The sequence below is a fragment of the Neofelis nebulosa genome, chromosome 16, assembly GCF_028018385.1.
Source record: "Neofelis nebulosa isolate mNeoNeb1 chromosome 16, mNeoNeb1.pri, whole genome shotgun sequence".
In the NCBI taxonomy this organism is placed as follows: Eukaryota; Metazoa; Chordata; class Mammalia; order Carnivora; family Felidae; genus Neofelis; species Neofelis nebulosa.
Genome location: NC_080797.1, coordinates 40,690,601 through 40,710,762, shown reverse-complemented (window position 1 = coordinate 40,710,762; position 20,162 = coordinate 40,690,601). Strand labels below are relative to the sequence as shown.

Genomic DNA, 20,162 nt, shown 5'->3' with positions numbered 1-20,162 from the left:
CAAAGGGGGTGGGGGGTTTCTGGGCTCAGAGACTTCAAAACGCTCCACGAGGACAGGGAATTTTCCATTTGGCCACGGCCATCTCTCAGTGCCCAGAGTAGTGCTAGGACCTGGTAATTACTCAGTCCATCTTTGCTGGTAACTAACTGACTTCTCCAAGCACTTGCAGATTTATCAAATGACTTCTCTGTGAGATAGCCTTGACATTCAGGCTGGGCCTGGGCCCTTATGCCCTTCGGACACAAGGGAAAAGTAAGGCTCTGAGGCCTGAGCTGCTGATAAGGTCACACAGGCAAGAGAAGGGAGAGGCACTCGACTACGTCCAGTTCGGTTTCCCTCTTGGTGACGTCTGATTGTCACGCAGATGGTCGAAGTTCCTCGGAACCTCCCTTGTGTGACACTGGGCCCATCCAGCGACAGACACCCCAAGACAGGGGAGATGCCGGGAGGACACAGGAATGTGGAGGGTGAGGGATGGTTACCGGTCCTGCTGCCTTCCTTCAGGTTCTTCTCAGGCTTGTCAGGTGCGTAGTTGCAGAGGAAGTTGGCAAAGGAGCCGCTATGCTGCAGCAGGGCTGGGTAGGGGCCCGCCTCAGACACCTGCCCGTCAGCCAGCACTATGATGAAGTCCATCTGGGGCAGGAAGTTGATGCTGTGTGTCACCAGCACCCGTGTCTGGGGAGAAGACAGCAGGCCATCATTTCCACTGACCTCAGCACACACACCCCTGGTGTCGGGGTGAAAGTCATCTCACATCCCTTACCCCAGGCTCACTGCAGCCGGCTCGGTGCCCCTGGGGTGTGTCCCCCCTCCCCGGGCTTCCCCTGCCACCCAACAGACGTTCCTGCTTCTCAGGCCTCCCATATCTCCAGGTCTCCTCCAAACCCCTTGGCCTCCCACTGCTTCTCTCCTAAGGCCCTAGATCTCTCCGGGCCTCCCCCACAACCTCCAGGAGGCCTCACCTTGCCTGCCAGCATGCCTTCGGGCCCTATGACTTGGTCAAAGAGATGCTTGGCCACATGGGAGTCCACAGCTGACAGTGGGTCATCCAACATAAAAAGGTCAGCTTCCCTGTAAACAGCTCGGGCCAGACTCACCCACTGTCGCTGGCCCCCAGACAGGTTAATGCCCTGGATGGAGGAGAGAGGTGGGAGGTGTGTACTGGGGAGAAGAGAGTCAGACAGGCACAAGGGGACAAGGGCCCTGTCACCGTCATTCAACAAAGCAGACCTCTCAATTCTCATTTTATATGCCTGGTCTTGTCCCTGTGAAGCTCTGAGGCCATAGGAGAAGAGGTGGTGGCCCTCAAGCGTCCCCCCGGGGCAGGTGAGGATATCCGCTCCCTCTGCTTCACCACCCTGCCCAGCTGGTTTCCCTGGCTGCTGCCTGTATACTCTGAAAGGCTGGAAATCCCCCAGGAGGTCCTTAATAGACCTTTTAATCTGCCATCGCCCATACAGTTTGCAGATGGCTTTCATAACGGGGATCCCATTTGACCCTCATATCAGTCCTTTTAGGGAGGTGTCATCAACCCCACCTTCTAGATGAAGAAATTAGAACCCAAGATGTTAATGACTTTGTCCAAGGTCCTGAACTCTCAAGAGCAGAAGCAAAAATGGAAACCCGGTTCCGGCCCCCAAATTCGTTAACCCTGGGATTGTCCAGGAGCCAGAGGAGAGGTAAGATCTCTCTTTAAACCCATGATGTGGAAACCGAGGCACATAGCAGCAGGGCTGGGCCCCGAAAGCAGACCCCAGAGGTGTGGTCTGCTTTCCCACCTCCAGCTTCCTTCATTCCCTCTGGAACAGGACCCAGCTTTTTCAGGTACCCTGAGAAATGGACCCAGAATGGGTTGGGGAGTGGCAAATGTGGGGTGGGAGCTCAGGATACAGGGAGAAGCAGGGAGTGGGCACACAGCTGAAGTGACTGAGGCATGTGAGCATGTCTGCATTCAACGAACCAGTCTTTTTTGAGTGTCTACCAAGTGCTGGGCGCTAAATTAGGTTTGTGTGTGCGCAAGGTTAGTGCGGCTTCAGGAGAGATGGGAAGGAGGGGTTGCATCATAGATGAGGAGGTCTCCTTTGGCTTCCTATAACCTCAGACTCCCATCCCCACTGCCCGGCTCAGGTCCTCATTGCTTCCCCCAGACCACCGTGAGAGCCTCTCACTGGTTCCTGTGCCTTTGGGCCCCTCACACTGCAGTCAGGGCAGCTTTACAAAATGCAGGTCATGTCCCTACTTAAAACCCTCCATGGACAAGTTGAACATCAAGATAAGTGATGATGGTAGGGGATTATAATCCATTGAGTCAAATAAGAATTCTTGAGCTCGTATTGATTTAAAGAGATTAATAAGTAAAAAAGAGGAAGGAGGGGAAAGCTCTTTTTAATTTTTTTTTATATATTTTTTTTTATTTGAGAAAGAGAGACAGACAGAGCACAGGCAGGGGAGGAACAGAGACAGAGGGGGACACAGAATCTGAAGCAGGCTCCGGGCTCTGAGCTGTCAGCACAGAGCCCAACGTGGGGCTCGAACTCACGGGCAGCGAGATCGTGACCTGAGCCGAAGTCGGATGCCCAACTGGCTGAGCCACCCAGGCGCCTTGGGAAGGCTCTTTTTTAGACCAGAATGGCAGCTAATAACCGTAGGAGGAATGGGGTTAGGGAATCACCATTTGGCAAACATGACAGTAAACGCTGACTCAGGCAAGAATCATCAGTGAACGTTGTAAATGAAATCACCAATGAAAGACACGACCTCAATCAAGCGATCAAAGTTAGCATTGTCAATAAGGTACGAACTGACATGTGTCTCCTGCTATGATGCACCAGTAAGGACATAATATTACTTCTTTGACACTCCCCCCGCCCACAACATACAATCTAACCCAATTGTGTTCAAATTGAGAGACATTCTACAAAATAGCTGGCCTGCAGTCTTCAAAACTGTCAAGGTCCTGAAAGACAAAGCCTGAGGAATTCTCCAGATTGACAGAGAATAAAGAAATGTGACAACTAACTGTAGCTCGTGATCCTGGACTGGATCCTCGCCCAGGAAAGAAAACAGCTAAAAAAGACATGTACGGGGACAAATGAGAACATGTGAATACAGACAGTAAATTAAATAATAGTCTCGTATCAATGTTAAGTTTCTTGATTTTGATAATTCAAGTATAGTTATGTTAGGGAATGTCTGTTTTGAGGGAATACATACCAAAATCGTCAGTGTGAAAAACCTCCCAAGTGGAAACTATAAAACTCTTAGAAGAAAGCATAGGAGGAGAGTTTAATCAGGTTTGGTGATGATTTTTTTTGGATATGACACTAAAAGCACAGGCAGTAAAAGTAAAACAAGATATATCGGATCACATTAAAATTGAAAACTTTTGCGCATCAAAGGACACAATCCACGGAGTGAAAAGGCAACTTTCAGAAGAGGAGAAAATATTTGCGACTCATAAACCTGATAAGGGGTTAATATCCAGTCTACATAAGGAACTCCTGCACATCAACAACAGAAAGACAAACAACTGGATTAAAAATGAGCAAAGGACTTGGGGCAGATGCCTGGGTGGCTCAGTCAGTTAAGCGTCTGACTTCGGCTCAGGTCATGATCTCATGGTGCATGGGTTTGAGCCCCGCATCGGGCTCTGTGCCGACAGCTCAGAGCCTGGAGCCTGCTTGGGATTCTGTGTCTCCCTCTCTCTCTGCCCCTCCCTTGCTTTGTCTCTGTCTCTCTCTCAAAAAAATAAATAAACATTAAAAAAAAAATTTTTTTAATGAGCAAAGGACTTGAATAGATAGTCCTCCAAAGAAAAATCTTCAAATGGCAAGAAACACAAGATGCTCAGCATCACTAATCACTAGGGAAACGCGAGTCCAAACCACAATGAAATACCATCTCGCAGCCATGAGAATGGCCGCTGTCAAAAACCAAACACCCGCTCCCCCCAAGAAAACGACAGCGTTGGCCAGGATGTGCGGAGGGTGAAATCCTCCTGCACGGTTAGTGGGAATATAAAATGGTGCAGCCGTGACGGAGAACGGCATGGCATTTGCTCAAAAAATAGAATTACCTCGTGACTTAGCAATCCCACTTCTGGGTACATACTCAGAAGAATCGGAAGTAGGGTCTCCAAAAGATATTTGCATGCCCTTGTTCAGAGTAGTAACATTCACCATAGCTAACAGGTGGAAGCAATCCAAGTGTCCTCTGACAGGTGAATGGATAAGCAAAATGTGACCCATATGCATAATAAAATATTGACCTTAAAAAGGAAAGAGATTCTGACACATGTAACAACATGAATGAACCTTGAGGATGATATGCAAAGTGAAATAAGCCAGTCACACACACACACACACACACACACACACACACACACACAAAAGCAGGTATCATGCTGTAGGATTCCATTTATATGATGTACCTGGAGTAGTCAACTTCCTAGGGACAGGAAGTAGAATGACAGTTGCCAGGGGCTGAGGGGAGTGGGGTGCATGGGGAATTGTTTACATGGGCACAGGGCAAGATGAAAAGAGTTTTGCACTTGGCTATACAACAAGGTGAATATACTAACCGCGACTGACCTGTACCATTAAAAATGGCTAAGATGGTAAATTTTATGGTGTGTAAATTTGGCAAAAATTAAAAATAAATTAATTTAAAAAATTTCACTGGTGCCCCGTGGTTTTTAGGGTATAGGCCAAAACCTTCACTAAGGTTTTTAAGGTTCTGCCTTGCCCTGTACCCTCCCCACCTCTTCCAAACCTCTGCTTGCACCAAACTGCCCCGGAATGCCGGTCCCATCACTGTTCCTTGGCTCACACCTTCGAAGACTTTCCATCACTCTTGATAAAAGCCCACAAGGCCTTACATGACCTGGCTGCCTGGATACCTCAGTGGCTTCACCTACTCCTCCTCACCCCAGCTCACTCCACTCCAGCCACACCGGCCTCCTTGTGGATCCTGACTGCTTCAACACAAAGGCCTCAGTGCCTTTGCACTTACTGCTCTCTCTGCCTCAAATGTCCCCAGATGGGGCTCCACACCCCCAGATATGGACTACTTCCTCACTTTGTTCTCAGTGAGGCTTTCCCAAGGCATCCTAACAATACAGCCCTGTACATATTCTTATATCCCTTTCCTGTTTCATTCTTCCCCCTTAACATTTATCTAATATATATTTTATAAATAATATTATATTATACTAATATAGGACTTAATATTAATTAATATAAGTCCAAATTAATATAATATAATATAATATAATATTAATATAATACAATAGTATATAATACTATATTAATATTATAATAAATAATATATATTTATCTTGCTTATCCTCTCTTTCCCTCACTAGAATATAAGTGATATAAAGGGCAGAGATTTTAGTCTGGTATTCGTTGCCATGTAAGACAGTCTGGCATGCAGTAGGTATGTAATAAAATCCGATAATGAATGAATGGACGATGAGCTCTTTTTCCTCAGCTGTTAAGATTCAGCTCAAAAGTGACGCCCTTCCTTATGCAGCTCTGCCCACCCTCACTTCCCTCCTTGTCCCCTGCACCGGCTTCCGGCCTGGTCCCCAGCGCATTCTACACCCCCTACCTGTTCATAAGTCAGCCTACCCCAGTCATAGACCCGTTCCCCCATTGCCAAGCACAGAGCTGGGTGATTTACATGAATGTGGGAAGGAAGGAAGGAAGGAAGGAAGGAAGGAAGGAAGGAAGGAAGGAAGGGAGGATTGAATGCATTTATGGACCTGAGCTGGGCTAAGGTGGGCAGCTGTATGTGCTGACTCCCTAGGGGATGGGAGGGGACCCTGTACCTTCTCTCCAATCTCCGTCTGGTCCCCGGCAGGCAGCATCTCCAGGTCAGCTAGCAAGGCACAGGCTTCCAGAGCCTGTTGGTACCGCTTGGGGTCCAGGGCTCGGCCAAATAGTATGTCTTCCTGAAGAGTGCAATTCTGGATCCATGCCTGCTGGGGCACGTAGGCCACAGAGCCCTGGCCGGAGGAGAAGCTACCTCAGGGTGTACCCCGGGCCTGGCCAAGCGGCCTTTCCCGGGAGTTGTACCCTCTCTCACCTTCACACACACTGTGCCTTCCAGTTTCTCCATCTCTCCCAGCAGGGCAGACACCAGGGAGGACTTCCCACAGCCCACAGGCCCCACCACGGCCACCAGTGCCCCTTTCGGCACCTGGATGTCTAGACTGGGGGCAAGGAGTCCAGGAACCCGGTCAGAGGTAGGGATTGGGATTTCCTTCCCCAACCTCTCACCTAGAGACTCAAGCCCTCCTCCCTTTCAGATACCACCTTGACAAGTTGAGGCTCTTTCTGGTTTCCAGGCCAAAAATGGGAGTGGAAGGAGTTGGGGGTGGGGGTGGGTGAGGGGAGAGAGAGGTGGGGGGAGCCCTGGGGGGAGGGGCCAATGTGAGAAGGCCAGGAAGCTTGGCGGGGGGGAGGGGGCAAGGAGGCCTAAGAAAGGACAAAAAAGTGGGGGAGGCCCGGGGAGGGACTGCACAAAGGGAGGGAGAAGGCGGGGCCGGTGGGAAGACAGGAAGAAGAAACGGATAAGTTAAAAGCTTGGAACAGAAGATTTTCTGGAGCAGGGTCTGGGGCAAGGGCAGCCCAGGTAGAGGGTGTCTGGACCTGGGGTGATGGTCTTTCTTTCCACACAGTGGGGGTCAAGTTCATCTTGGCTCAGGAAATGCTGGATCCCTTTCAGAGACAAACTGATCTGCCGGAGAGTGAGTCAGCCCAGGAAGCTCTCCCTTCCCCCACCCGCTCCCACACTTGCCTGGCCCGGACTTCCTGGGAGAGGCAGGGCCCTCTAAAGACCCAGACGGGGTGCTGGACACCCCCCACCCTACGACTGAGTCTTCTCTGGCACCCACTGCCAAGAATAGGGTCTAGGTTGGTACGAGGAGGTTGTCTTCAGAATCCATGTTTCCAGGGACCTTTCCTCTCTTCCTCTGTCTCCAAATGACCCCTGGTTCTAATGACCTCATGCCAATTGCCCGCCCCCTCAATTCCAATAATTCTCCTGGATTGTCCCCTGACCCTAACAGCCTGCCCTACCTCCCGCAGAACCCCCAGCCTTACCCGGGGTTACCTGGACCAGGCCGCTGATTATCTGGGGCAGCAGGTTCCGGGGAGTCTTTAAAATATTGAACAGGGACACAGACACAAAGGCCTTCTCGGCATCTAGCACGTTGTTCTGGTCCATGGACACATAGACCCCAAGGGTAATCAGGGTCACCGGGGCAGGGGTGGAGGGCGAGTGTCAGAATGGAATCTGTTGAGTCCAGAGGCCTGGGCTGGCCAGGTGGGAGGTGGGGGGCCAGCCCCGGTCGGGGGAGAGCCTCACCAGGAAGGGGGTGCAGACCCAGGTGAACGTGGATATGGCTTGGAGGTAGGCAGACTGGCGTAGTATCCGGAGCTCGTCCTCCCGGATGCCCTCCACCTTCCCCAAGAAAACGGGTTCCCAGGCATACAGCTTCAGCACCTTGAAGCCACCCAGGATCTCACTCATCAGCTTGGTGCGCGAGTCCTTGAACTTCATTTGCTCCGCCCGTGGGAAGAGTGGCAGTGATACGCCCTGCTCTCCTCCCCAGACCTCTCCCCACTGGGGTTCCTACCTTCCGTGCCCTGGCACGCACCGCAGCCATTCAGACGGCTCCCATTCCCCCCTCGTCCTTCCGCATGGCCCGAGCTGCCCCTCAGCCCAGCTGCGCCCTCTCCTCTGCCCACAGAGTCCAACTCCAACCTCAGTGCTTCCATCACTGACCCTCCCAGGCAGCATCCTCTGCCCCCTTTGCTGGGTTTCTAAGCCACGTTGTTCTTCTCTTTCGTTCCCGTGGAAATCCCTGCGCGCGCAGGACTCCACAGTCAGACTGGGGGCCTCCTGAGGGTGCAGACCGCTTAACTTTCTCTTTGTTTCCCCAGGCCCTAACCCAGGGCACGGCAGCCCGACTTGATTTATCCATTCAGCCCTATTCGTTGCATGCCTACTCTGTGCCAGGCCACGTGTTAGACATGCGGCACATAACATAATGATGAACAACTCAAGCGAGGCCCCGGCCATCATGAAGCTGACAGTCTGATGGGGGAGGCAAACAGGAAGCAAACATTAACTAAGTAAATGCTTAGTAAATCAGTACGTGGGACTCTGTGGGAGAGTAATGGGGTGGGGACTGGGAACTCAGAGTTTATGCTGGGGAACAATGGAGAGGAGTGAGCAAGCAAGGAAGGGATGAGATGCATGGCAGGGAACAGTGTGTGGGGGGGCCCAGAGGTACGCGTAGCTTGGTGCTTTGGAGAAAAGAAAGAAGGCCAAAGTGGCTGCCACTTGGCCATGCCCTGGGGGGTGAGGACTTGCAGGTGGGCAGGGGCCTGGTGGGTGGTCATGGGGAGTTTGTCATTTATTCTACGCACAGTGGGAGGCTACTGAAGATTTCAATAAACATTTGAAAATGAAGGCTTAGACGACTGGCTATTTACACTGAGCACAGTGTGGTGGGAGAAGGCTCTCATTAGACCGGAAGACGCAGAGGCGCCTGGGTGGCTCAGTCGGTTAAGCGTCCGACTTCGGCTCAGGTCGTGATCTCGCGCTCCGTGAGTTCGAGCCCCACGTCGGGCTCTGTGCTGACAGCTCAGAGCCCGGAGCCTGCTTCTGATTCTTTGTCTCCCTCTCTCTCTGACCCTCCCCCCATTCATGCTCTGTCTCTCTCTGTCTCAAAAATAAATAAACGTTAAAAAAAAAAATTTAAAAAAAGACCGGAAGACGCAGGTTTGAGGCCCGGCTCGCCCTGATTCTGGACTGCCCTTATCTCTCTGGGCTTTGATTTCTCAGCTGCTACACGAGAATGTGGCTAGAGCCCTCTCAGGACTGTCATGAGGTTGGAGTGAGCTAAGGTTTGTGGAAGCGGCTTATAGCCATCCTTCCTCAGTAAGCAAGGCAATGAGGGGCCCCAGATTAGGGAAGGCCCTCCCCCAGGCACGGGTGGTGCCGGGTGCTCCAGGCAGGAGCAGCAGACCCGTGATAGCACCTACCTGTAAGGCATGCATCTTCATGGCCACAGCTCCGTTGAGTGGGACCAGCAAGACGATTAAAGCCACCCCAGCCAAGATGGAAGGACCCAGGTTCTGAGGAGGCATGGGTGGATCGATAAGACAAACACCTAAAGAATGTGCACAGACCTCCACAGACGGACAGAGGCCTATGGATCAGAAACGTGGAGCTGGGCGGGAAGCAAGAGATGGTAGTCAGCCAAACAGATAGTGAGAAACAAACATACGGAAAAAGGCCAAATACGAAAACAGGTGCAGAAGCCCCCGGCCATCAGACAATGTCAAAAGCTAGGAACAAAGCTAGGCAAACAGAGGAAGGAGTCCAGACACACAGGAAGGCGACTACAGCCGGCCAGCCAAGGATAGTCAGACTCACACCCAGGCCCCCCGGCACCCTGTTCCAGCGGACCTTCCTATAGATGACACCTGTGATCGCCGAACGAAGCCTCAACACCATCACATAGATACAGTGGAGATACTGTTGTGAGAACAGAGTCTGCATCACAGAGCACGCAAACATCAGCCCGGCCACCGGGAAACCCCACCAGGTGGGGGCCACGGGGCTTGAAATAAACCTGATCAGGATGCCGCAAGGAGAGGAGAGAGGCATGAGAGCGGGGAGGGGTCCCCCAGGCCACTCCTTCTCCTGCCGCCCTCCCCTCCCACCCTTAGCCTCCACTCTCCCAGGCAGGGGCTGCTGGCCCTCCACACCCCCACCCAGACCACCCCCACACCCCGGCTCAGCCCTATGCCACCTTAAGACCATGACCCCCCCCCCCATCTTCCGTCCCTTCTGCCCTCACCTCTTTTCCCACCTGCCATGGCGCTGCGGCCCACTGCTTCTATCACTCTCTCCCTGCGAGCCTGCCTGCCTGCCTTTCTTGCCTCTTGGACCACGTGGCAGGAAGAAATGCCACATGTCCATAGCTTTGACTTTCCTGCACCTTCTCCTTGGCTGCTGAAGGCTCTAGAACCTACCACACGACCCCACAGACTCTCCCCCTCAAATCCAGCCTTTCCAACATCAGTGGCCCCCGGTGCTGCTGGTGACCTTCTCCAGGGCGCTAATCTACCTCTTGTCCCCTGGCCCTCTGCACCTCTTGTCTCTAACCTTCTCACTGCCCCCACTCCCCACCCCACTCAGTAGCCGCCCCGCTCGTGTCTTACCACTTAACCGCCCATTGAGAACTCCCTGACAACCACGGACTTCCCTCCAAACACTTGCTCTCTTCTTTTTCTTCTGGCTTTCCGAGCCTGATCCTGCCCCGCTGAGCCCTGACTCCCATCCACCTGCTCAGCAACACGCTCCCTCATTGCCACCCTTTCTGGACCATCAAGATCTTCATCCCTGCTGGCGGCTCTGTACCTTCACCCACCGGCATGACCAAGTCTCTTCCATGTTGGGACAAACCTCCCCTCAACCTCATGGAGCTACCTCCCAAGGTGTAGACAGGCCTCTCCTTTTGCTGTGTGTTGACTGTGACTCCCCCCAAAAAAGATGTTCCGGTCCTAACCTCTGTACCTGCGAATTCGACCTTATTCAAAAATAAGGTCTCTACGGATGTAATCAAGTTAGAATGAGGTCATACTGGAGTCGGGTGGGCTCTAATCCAGGGACCGGTGTCTTTATAAAAGAAGGAGAAGGGGATTTGCACACAGAGACCCACGGATGTGAGTGCGCACACAGATATGTGCACATGGACGTGGACATACACACACACACACACACACACTGGGGAGAATGCTGGAGGCCGACGTGGGAGTGATGTGTCTACAAGCGGAGGCCAAGGATTGCCAGCAACCACAAGAAGCTAGGAGGCACAGTACAGATTCTCATTCAGAACCTCTAGGAGGGGCCAACCCTGCCAACATCTTGATTTCAGACTTCTGGCCTCCAGAGCTGTGAGACGGTAAGTTCCTGTCGTTTTAAGGCCCCTCCCCACCTAGTTTGTGGCAATTTGTCCCAGCAGCCATAGGAAATGAATGTGTTTTCCTTATGGGAACTTTCTAGACCTCCCTAGCCCCTGCTCTCCAAGGCAGACCCACTGCTCTAGGTCCTTCCCGAGCTCCATCTCAGCCTCTATTCTCGGCACTAACAAACCCCACGTTGTCTCCCTCAGGCTCTCTTTCACCGGCCAAGCTGCTGCACTGGAGGCCATGCTTTCTGCCAGAAGCATTCTCTGTGCTCTGCTCCAGGACTGGCTCTTTCCCCAGCTTTCGCCCTTCCAAGCCAGCCTTCTGCTCACCCCTTACCTGTCACAGTTCCCTAGGGCTCTGTCTGGGGCCACCGACATGAGTTCTCTGGGAGAGCCCAGCCACAGATACCGGACCCTGGGCCTCTACCTGATGGCTCTGAAACTGTGGTCTCCAGCTAGCTGGGAATGTCCCCCTGGGACAATGTCCCCCAGCACCTTGACTCCAACGTAGCCAAGACTCAACTCACCACCTTGCCTGGTGCCCAGCCCTCTCCTCCTGCTGCATTCATCATCTCAGAGAAAGATCCGACAGCCAGGTGGCCCACGACCCCTCCCTCTCCCTGGCACACACCCAATTCCCCAGCAGCTCCTGAATCGTATCTCATTCCTGGCCTGGACTCTCCTCTGACCTGGTTGGCCCACCTCCATCCCGCCACCCGGCCCTACATCCCCTGACAGAGGGGTCCTTCTGAAATGCAAGCCAGATGCCCCTCCCCTGGCTTCAAATCTTCCAAGGATTTCCTTGGCTCTCCCTCTCTCTCCCTCCCTCGGGTCACCCTTTCCTCCAGAAATACCCGGAGTTCTTGAGTCGGCGGAGGCCTTTGTGACTCTGCATGCGCTGAACTTTCTCCTCCTTCCTCACCTAGTCGACCAACACCTGACTGTCCTTCCCACCTTGCTGACCTCTCCTGGAAGCAAGTGCACCTGCTGTTGCTCCTTCCCAGCCTGGCCTCCTTGTCCCTCCTAGGGATTTCCAGACACCCGGGTCTACCTCTGTCTGCACAGTGCTCTAATGGATTCCCACATTGGTCTTCCACCGTGTTTTCTTTTCTTTTTTTTTTTTTTTTTTTAACGTTTTTTTATTTATTTTTGAGACAGAGAGAGACAGAGCATGAACGGGGGAGGGGCAGAGAGAGAGGGAGACACAGAATCGGAAGCAGGCTCCAGGCTCCCAGCCATCAGCCCAGAGCCCGACGCGGGGCTCGAACTCACGGACCGTGAGATCGTGACCTGAGCTGAAGTCGGACGCTTAACCGACTGAGCCACCCAGGCGCCCCCACCGTGTTTTCTTGATCTCTGCATCCCTAGTATCTAGCGTCATTCTGGTACACTGGGGGCTCAAAAGCTGTTTTTTGAATGAGAATACACGGATGCACACGTGGAGGGACAAGGTGTTGGGGGGCTCAGCGGCGAGGTAACCCTCCTTCTTACCCCCCGATTTGAGAGCTTTCCCTGGTCCAGGCCACTCATGGGACAGACGACAGAGCCTATCAACTGGCAAGGACCCCCTGGCTGGAGTTCAGGGGGTTGAAGAGAGGATGTTTGTTCATCCGCCCGCCAGGGTGCCTGGCATATAGCACGTGCCCGATGAAGATGAGCTGGATGTGAATTGGGGAAACTCTGGCACAGGGGTATTGTCACTTGCCAAAGGCCACACAGCAAGTGGGGAGAGCCCCTTCGGTCCCGGTCTGGGATCTTTCCCATGGTGTCCCTCTGCGCTCAGACCTCAGGGACGCCAGCCGGTGCCCCTTACCCAGGAGGGTGGCAGCAAGAGTGAGTGTGGTCAGACCTGAGCAGCTGCGGATTGACGAAGGAGAGCAGGTCCTGGGTCAACTTGAAGCAGATGTTCGTGAAGATGCCTGAACCACAGGTGGCCAGCACGGCCCGCGGGAAGGATGACTCCCGGGGCCTGGGCCGGCCCCCCGAGCAGCACCACATCCTCACCGGACACACTCTTCCCAGATGCCACCGCGGCCTTGTGTCTGATCCAGGGAGGAAGGAGCAGTGGGTAGGAAGGGTCACATGTGCCCCACGAGACAAGCACCAGTGGGGCCTGGCGAGGAGCAGGGGGTGCGGGGACCTGCTTTCTTGGCTCTTAGGACTGGCAGAGGGATAGACAACATGACCTTCCGGGTGAGAACTCCCCAAGTGACTCTGTCTGCAGGCATATGAGGCTATCTCACGGGCTGCCTTAACCACTACCCCCAAGGACTACAACTTAAGCAATTTCCAGCCCTCTCCCTGCCTCCACAGCACGGCTCCAGGGAGGATGCCGACAGGGAAGAGAGACAAGGGGAGAGATGGCAAGTGACCTGGTCACTGAAGAGCTGGGCAGGGAGGGGGTAAAGGTGGCATGGAGGGGAAGAGAGGGGGTGCAGCATGCAGACTGGGGGGCCCGTATGTCTTCTCCGAGGCCCCGAACTAAGGAAGCCGAGACACCACAGACTACCAGCTGCCAATCAGGGGCTCTGGGCTGAAAAGGCACGGAGGTCCTGGGTCCCCAATTATGGGGGGGAGGGAAGGGGGTTCAGTCCTGGGGTCAGAAACGGGTAGGGAAGGAGGACTCGGAGCTCTAGCTCTCTTGGTTGGGCAGTTGGCCAGACAGGTCTCTGGGTCTTTGATGGTAAACTGCCAGTGGGAAGGCCCTTTAGTCCAAGGATCATCTTCTTCGGTCCCTTCCTCCAGACAGGAGGAGGCGGGATTGAGAAGAGGGGCTGGCTTCAACCTTCTTCCCCTGACCCTTCCCCTTCTGAGGGAAGTCCCTGGAAAACATCTTTCAGGACGGGCAAGATAGCACAGCGGTGAGAGCAGTGAGTCCGGACACCGGTGGGTTCCAGCCCCGCCACCACCAAGTCGGGGACCTTGCGGGCCCTGTTAAGCCCTCGCTCCTCAGCGTCCACTTGTAACACAGAAACAATAGAACCCACACGGCAGGGCTGTGAGAGATTGAGTGAATCTACGTGTTTAGGGCCACATAGCGACAGACTAAGTGCTACGCAAGTGTCAGCTATTCCCTGGAATTAGAAGAGCTGGGGAGAGCTGGCCCCACTCAGGCCCGGGCGTCCCCCTTAGGACCGCCCGCACCTGCTTTTCTCCCCACCCCGACCCCTGCGATCGGCGTCGGGGCTACCCGCCTCCCCCACAGGAGACTTGGGATGTGGGAACCCAGGGAGGGCCTCACCGCGCTGCCTGCTTCTGCTGCTTCTTCCATGCCTCCGTCAGCCTGTCCACCACCCCCTGCCAGCGGTCCTCCTCGGTCAGGGACCAGAGGTCCTCCTCCTCCAGGGGGCGCCGGTAGCCAAGGATGGCCGTCCTGGGGCGGGCAGCAAGCCCACGCAGGGTCAGAGCTCAGCAGCCTAGAGCTAGGGACCGGGGTCTCCAGAGCCCCCAGAGTCTCCCTGAAGGGCTATGGCCAGGGGCCACAGTGAACAGCCTGGAGGTCACTGCTTCCCATCCCAAGTTCCTATCCCTACCCACCCCGTCTCTGCCTCTTCCCCCCAGATGCCATGTTGACCCTCGCGCCTTGGTGATGAAATTCACATGGACTGTGGCCCCGGGGAGAGGACAAGTGCGGGTGGATGGAGTCCCAGACCCAGGTGCCTCCTCAGTGTGGTGTGGTTAATGAGCTGTCACCCAGGTCACAGACACAATTATCCTGCTCAAGCCACACTGAGGGGCCGCCAAGGAAATGACAAGCTGTAAGCTTATCCCAGATGGAAGAGCTCGGAAGTAATTACAGTTTCCCTCTAGCTCCCGGGGCCTGTTCCTGTGAACAGGCCCAGATGCAGGGCTGGGATGGGAGCTGGGCCAGCTGGACCTCTACACTCAGCCCCCAGTCCAAATGGTCCAAATGGACAGGTTTCCTCACCCTCGCCTGCCCCGAATGCCCTCTGGGGTCAGGGTTTGGGGCAGGGAAACAAGCCGGCTCAACTTGTGGCCCGCTCCCCTTCCTCCCCACCTCCCCTCTCCTCCTCCCTCTGGCCCAGCACGGAGGGAGAGCTGACTCACTTTGTGAACCACCAGAAAGACAGGCAGGAGAAGAAGCCAGCACTGACCTCTGGGGAGGGGTTCTAGAAGATGAGAGGGTAGAAGAGGAAGACTCTGGCGTGCCCACCACCCTCCCAAAGCAGAGCAGAGGGAGCAGGGGCCCTTGTTCCTTCCTGGAGGGAAGGACGACATGGGGATGGAAGGAACTGGAAGGGATGGGAGCTGCTGGTAAGGGCTGGGCTGAGGAGTGGGCTGTGGAAACCCCACGGCCACCCAGCCTCCATAGCAGACTCACAGGGTCGACATTCTTTGGGGAGAAAAATGGCGGCTGCTCCCTGAAGCAGGACAGGATGAGAGCGAAAAGCACCAGGGCGAAGTAGATGTAGAAGGTGGCGAAGCGGAAGGGGTCTGAGGTCTTGCCCTGCAGGGGAGAGTGGGGAGGGATGTCAGACACAGGCAACCCTGGACCTGCAGTCCTGCCCCCCACGGGGTCCTTTGGGGTGCCAGGCTCCCTCGGGGTGGGATGCAGGACCCAGAAGGTTCCGAGAGATGGGGCGAGGTCACGAGGGGGCCGCTGTTCGGTGAGGGCTCGCCAAGCACCCCACCGAAGTCACCTTGTCTGACCCTCCCCACAGGGTAGGAAATCTCGGGATATCCAGTTTGCAATCGAGGAAATGATCGCGAAGCAACTGGCCCAGGATCACAGAGAGGGCAAGTAGAATGTTCTGAGCCTGCACTTTTACTACCACGTTCGACTGCCCCCCACCCTGGAAACAGAGGAATCTTGCACCCCACCACCGCAGGAAAGGTCAAGACGAAGAACAGAGAAGTGAGGGGGATGGGAAGAAAAGGGGAGAGCAGGACAACAGGACTTCCTGGTAGGACAGACTACTCGTGCGCGTCCGCACACACGTGTCCAATACGCAGACGCTGACAGACCCCTGGCAGACCCGGCACGTGGCGGTGCCCGTGGTGGCGGCAGAACGGCCCCCTGTATCCGGTGAACGCCCCACAATGGCCGTGTCCCGCCTCATTCCCTTGTGTGACACCAGCCCTCTCCCCCGGCTCCCTGGTCTGCTTCCCAGCAGAGATACAGCAAGTAGGGGACAACGTAGAAAGGACTGAACAGCAGGGGAGGGGCAGCTTGGGACCCGGCGGTGACCTTGAGCCCCGAGGCCATCCCCTAGATAGGGCTGCACCTGGCAGGTTCCCCTTTTGCCCCTTACCTTTGCCACGGCTGACAGGATCTTGGAGCAGAAGGGGACAATGGCACAGACCACGCACGGGAACCAGAAGATGATGAGGACTCCTGGGGACTGTACCCCCTGCAGCCGCTCATGCTGGATTAGCAGGGTGGCCAGCCGCTGTGCCGAGAGGGCAAGGAAGGCTGGGCCAGAGTACAGAGATATCTGGACCTTCTCTGTCCTCCCCACCCCACATGGCCAGATGTTTTGGGGGTCACTCCTTCCTCTTCCCACTGCTAAGGTGTCCAGCCCTCTCCAAGGAGCCCATGGCTCCCCTATCACGGTCCCACAACTCACTGGAGACCCTCCCCCATCAACTTCCAGGGCCCCGCACTGACCACGGTGACCCCCACCAGCAACGGGGTGACAAAGAAGATGGGGGCGGGGGCCCAGCCGTGGACCGGGCCATGGAAGGCGTAGAAGAGGTCAGCCCAGGAGATGCACCACAGCAGGACGCCCAAGGCCTACAAACAGGGCACAGGGTGGAAACCCCACCTTCAAAAGTAGGGACGGTTCCCACCGGAGGATGTCCTTTTTTTTCAATCTTTTTTTTATGTTTATTTTTTGTTTTTGAGAGGGAGATAGAGACAGAGGCAGAGAGCACATACAAGCAGGGGAGGGGCAGAGAGTGAGAAAGGGAGATACAGAACCTGAAGCAGGCTCCAGGCTCTGAGCTGTCAGCATAGAGCCCGATGCGGGGCTCGAACCCACGGACTGTGAGTTCATGACCTGAGCCGAAGTCTGGCGCTTAATGGGCTAAGCCACCCAGGGGCCCCTGGAGGATGTCCTTTTATCCTACCCAGGGTCTGGTCCCGGAGGCTAGGTGGTGCACTGGCCAGAAGCGCCCCGGGGGCGGGGAGAGTGTTGCCAGAGAACTTTCTTGAACTTTCACAAGCAGGGACTATCTCGTTTGACCACAGACTCAGCTGGCAGGTTGTCGTGGCCTGAGCTGCAGGGCAGGTGTAGCTGGGAAAGCGTTCAGCCACCGAGGGTGGGGGATGAGAGGGGGGGAGAATCGTGATGAGCAGAACCTTCCGGGTCCCAGCCCCACCCTCGAGAGATCCCTGACCCCCTGACCGTCTTGAGCCTGGAGAGGTGGGAGAGGATAACATAGCCTCGGTGATGGTGCCGCAGATGGAAGAGGTAGCAGGGCGGGGAGGCCTACAGGTAGATGCAGGGGACCCAGGCCAGCACGGAGTTCTGGAAACAGGGAGTGAGGTCTGGGTCGTCGGTGTGCATGGACAGATTGGCGTCCTGGGGGCAGAGGGAACAATTCGGTGCTGTGGCAGCCTGCCGCAGAACGGGGCTCCCCCTGGAGGAAGGTGGCTGGGCCAGAGAGGCACTCCACCTACTCCACCTGCTCGGGGCGTCAGAGGGCACGTGGAGATGACACGAGGTGGGCGAGCAAGCGAGCAAGCGCTGGGAGGAGTGTGCGCTCTCCCGGGAGGCCATGGTCGCCCCCTCTTTTCTCATTTCCGTCTCTCTCTAATTGAGGTATCGTTAAAGCACGATAAAGTGTGCCCGTGCAAAGTGCACAACCCAGTGGGCTTGGTAGTCATACACACCAGCAAAACCACTGCCGCGGGAAAGATACAGGGTATTTCCGTCATTCCACAACCTCCCTTGGGCCCCTCTGCAGCCCATCCCTCGCAGGCAACCACTGCTCTCCTTTCCACCATTCTAGATTTCCACTCTTCTAAACAAAAACAAAAAAAAAATCAGTTTTTTATTTTTTATTCATTTTTGAGAGACAGAGAGACAGAGTGTGAGCGGGGCAGGGGCAGAGAGTGAGGGAGACACAGAATCGGAAGCAGGCTCCAGGCTCTGAGCTGTCAGCACAGAGCCCGACGCGGGGCTCGAACTCACGAACCTCGAGATCATGACCTGAGCCACTGAGTCACCCAGGCGCTCCATGTGTTTTATTTCATCAACGCGATATATGCGCATGGTTGAAGAGCCCACTTCCTCTCCATGCCTCTCCCAGGGAAGGGACTGGGAGCTTCTCTGAGATTAATTTGCTTCTCCTTTGGATTCAGGAAAGTGATCCATCACCCCACCTGCCTCACTGACTGGGTAGGCTCAAAGGAGCAAGGGAATGAAGAGAGACCTTTGTACGTTACAAAGCCTGGGTGACCAACCATCCCCATTTGGGACTGCCCCGGTCCTAGCACTAGAAGTCTGGTATTGGTGGGGAGCCACTGAGTCACGACAAGACCGGGCCCAGTCTTTGAATACAACTCCACCCACCAAGCTTTTTGGAAAGAGGTGGGGGAATACATTCAAACACGTATTTTAGTGAGACTGTTTCTTCCAAGGCCACAAACGAACTGATCTTCCAACCTCCACGAAGCATTAGATGTTCTTTCCAGAAAGCTCAGAAAATATAAGCAGGTAACAAAAAAACCAAAAAACCAAAAACCAAAAAACCCATCCACAATCTCATCCGTCTAGAGACAACTGCTAACACCAGAGGATATAAAACTCCTTACTTCCCAACTGGCCACTTAAATAATGATCATTTTTATTTCTGTCCAAGTTATACTTTCACATAACTTTTTTTTTTTTTAAAGAGCTGTCAACACAGAGCCCAACAGCGGGGCTTGAACTCATGAACTTCGAGATCATGACCTGAGCACAAGTTGGATGCTTAGTGGACTGAGCCACACAGGTGCCTCCCTAGTTCCATTTTCTAGGGGCAAATACGTTCAAATATGCTAACTTCTATCTACTTCTACATGTTAAAGCAATTTGTTCTTACCTTTATTGTTCGATTTATTATTATTTGATAATGAGGCTGCACCTGTCTTGTCCTTCCCATTTGAGTGTCCTCACCCTTCCAGTATAGAATGGCTTTTGCCATACAAATATTCAGAGTTTACACTTACTTGACTCTGTCAAGGTCCACTACAGTGGGCTCTATGTTTTTCAAGCTGTGTGATGTTGAGCAACATGCTTAACCTTTGCCTCTCTGGGCCTTGGTTTCTTTGAAGGTAATGTTGGGGATAACATCTCCCCAACCCCCTCCCCTCTGGCTCCTCAGCTGTCATACTAGTCCAGGCCCTCACTTCCCCCCTGAGTAATTTCCATAAGGTTCTGGTCTTTTCCCTTCCATCCCCTAGGTGCCCAGATCCCTGCCCAGACAGACCTCTCCCTTCCTCCCTGGTCTTTCCTTCTAAGTCTCCTGGCCGGTTCCCTCTCTTGGCATGGCAGTGTCCCGGGGGCCCATCCAGCTCCTTCTACACACCAGTGACTCTCCTTACCTTCTCCTTGCCTTCTCTGCTCTTTTTGTTTTTTTAATGTTTATTTTTGAGCTCAAGCGGGGAAGGGGCAGAGAGAGAGAGGAAGACACAGAATCCAAAGCAGGATCCTCACTCTGAGCTGTCAGCACAGAGCCCAATGCGGGGTTCGAACCCATGAACTGTGAGATCATGACCTGAGCCAAAGTCAGTCACTTAACCGCCTGAGCCACCCAGGCGCCCCATCTTCCTTTTCTTTATAGCACCTGTCACCTTCTAACATGCTATATAAGTCACTGGCTTATTGTGTTTTCTCTCATCTTTTCCTGCTGGGGTGCCATTTTTATTTCATTTATTGATGTGTTTTAAGTACTTAGAACAATGCCAAGCACATAGCGGGGGTGGCGGGGAATGTGGTTACATAACTTAAATGAAATATTTGTTAAATAAATGAATGAATAAAATAATTTTATACTTTCCTCTTAAACCTTCAGCGGTGCCCTAAAGCCTAGAAGACAAAGTCCAAGCATATTACTACGGCATTCGAAATTTCCAGCTGGTCCTGAATCATCTGATCCTGGGAACTACTGAACTATCCACATGCTTGAGTTCTCCCATCTTTTTAAAAAAAATTTTTTTTAAATG

At 54.0% G+C, this 20,162-nt stretch overlaps 1 protein-coding gene across 1 annotated transcript in view; it reads right to left on the bottom strand.

The window, feature by feature from the left end:
- ABCC3 (ATP binding cassette subfamily C member 3) overlaps window positions 1–17,733 on the bottom strand; it is a 33,100-nt gene extending 15,367 nt beyond the window's left edge. The window contains 17 exon segments of the mRNA XM_058702845.1: window positions 483–675; window positions 963–1,130; window positions 5,831–6,007; window positions 6,088–6,281; window positions 6,630–6,741; window positions 7,117–7,264; window positions 7,373–7,569; window positions 9,051–9,149; window positions 9,352–9,662; window positions 12,841–12,973; window positions 12,975–13,032; window positions 14,232–14,363; window positions 15,059–15,120; window positions 15,333–15,458; window positions 16,264–16,401; window positions 16,620–16,745; window positions 17,359–17,733. Coding sequence (XP_058558828.1) covers window positions 483–675; window positions 963–1,130; window positions 5,831–6,007; window positions 6,088–6,281; window positions 6,630–6,741; window positions 7,117–7,264; window positions 7,373–7,569; window positions 9,051–9,149; window positions 9,352–9,662; window positions 12,841–12,973; window positions 12,975–13,032; window positions 14,232–14,363; window positions 15,059–15,120; window positions 15,333–15,458; window positions 16,264–16,401; window positions 16,620–16,745; window positions 17,359–17,733 — 2,749 coding nt within the window.
- Window positions 17,734–20,162: the final 2,429 nt, after the last annotated feature.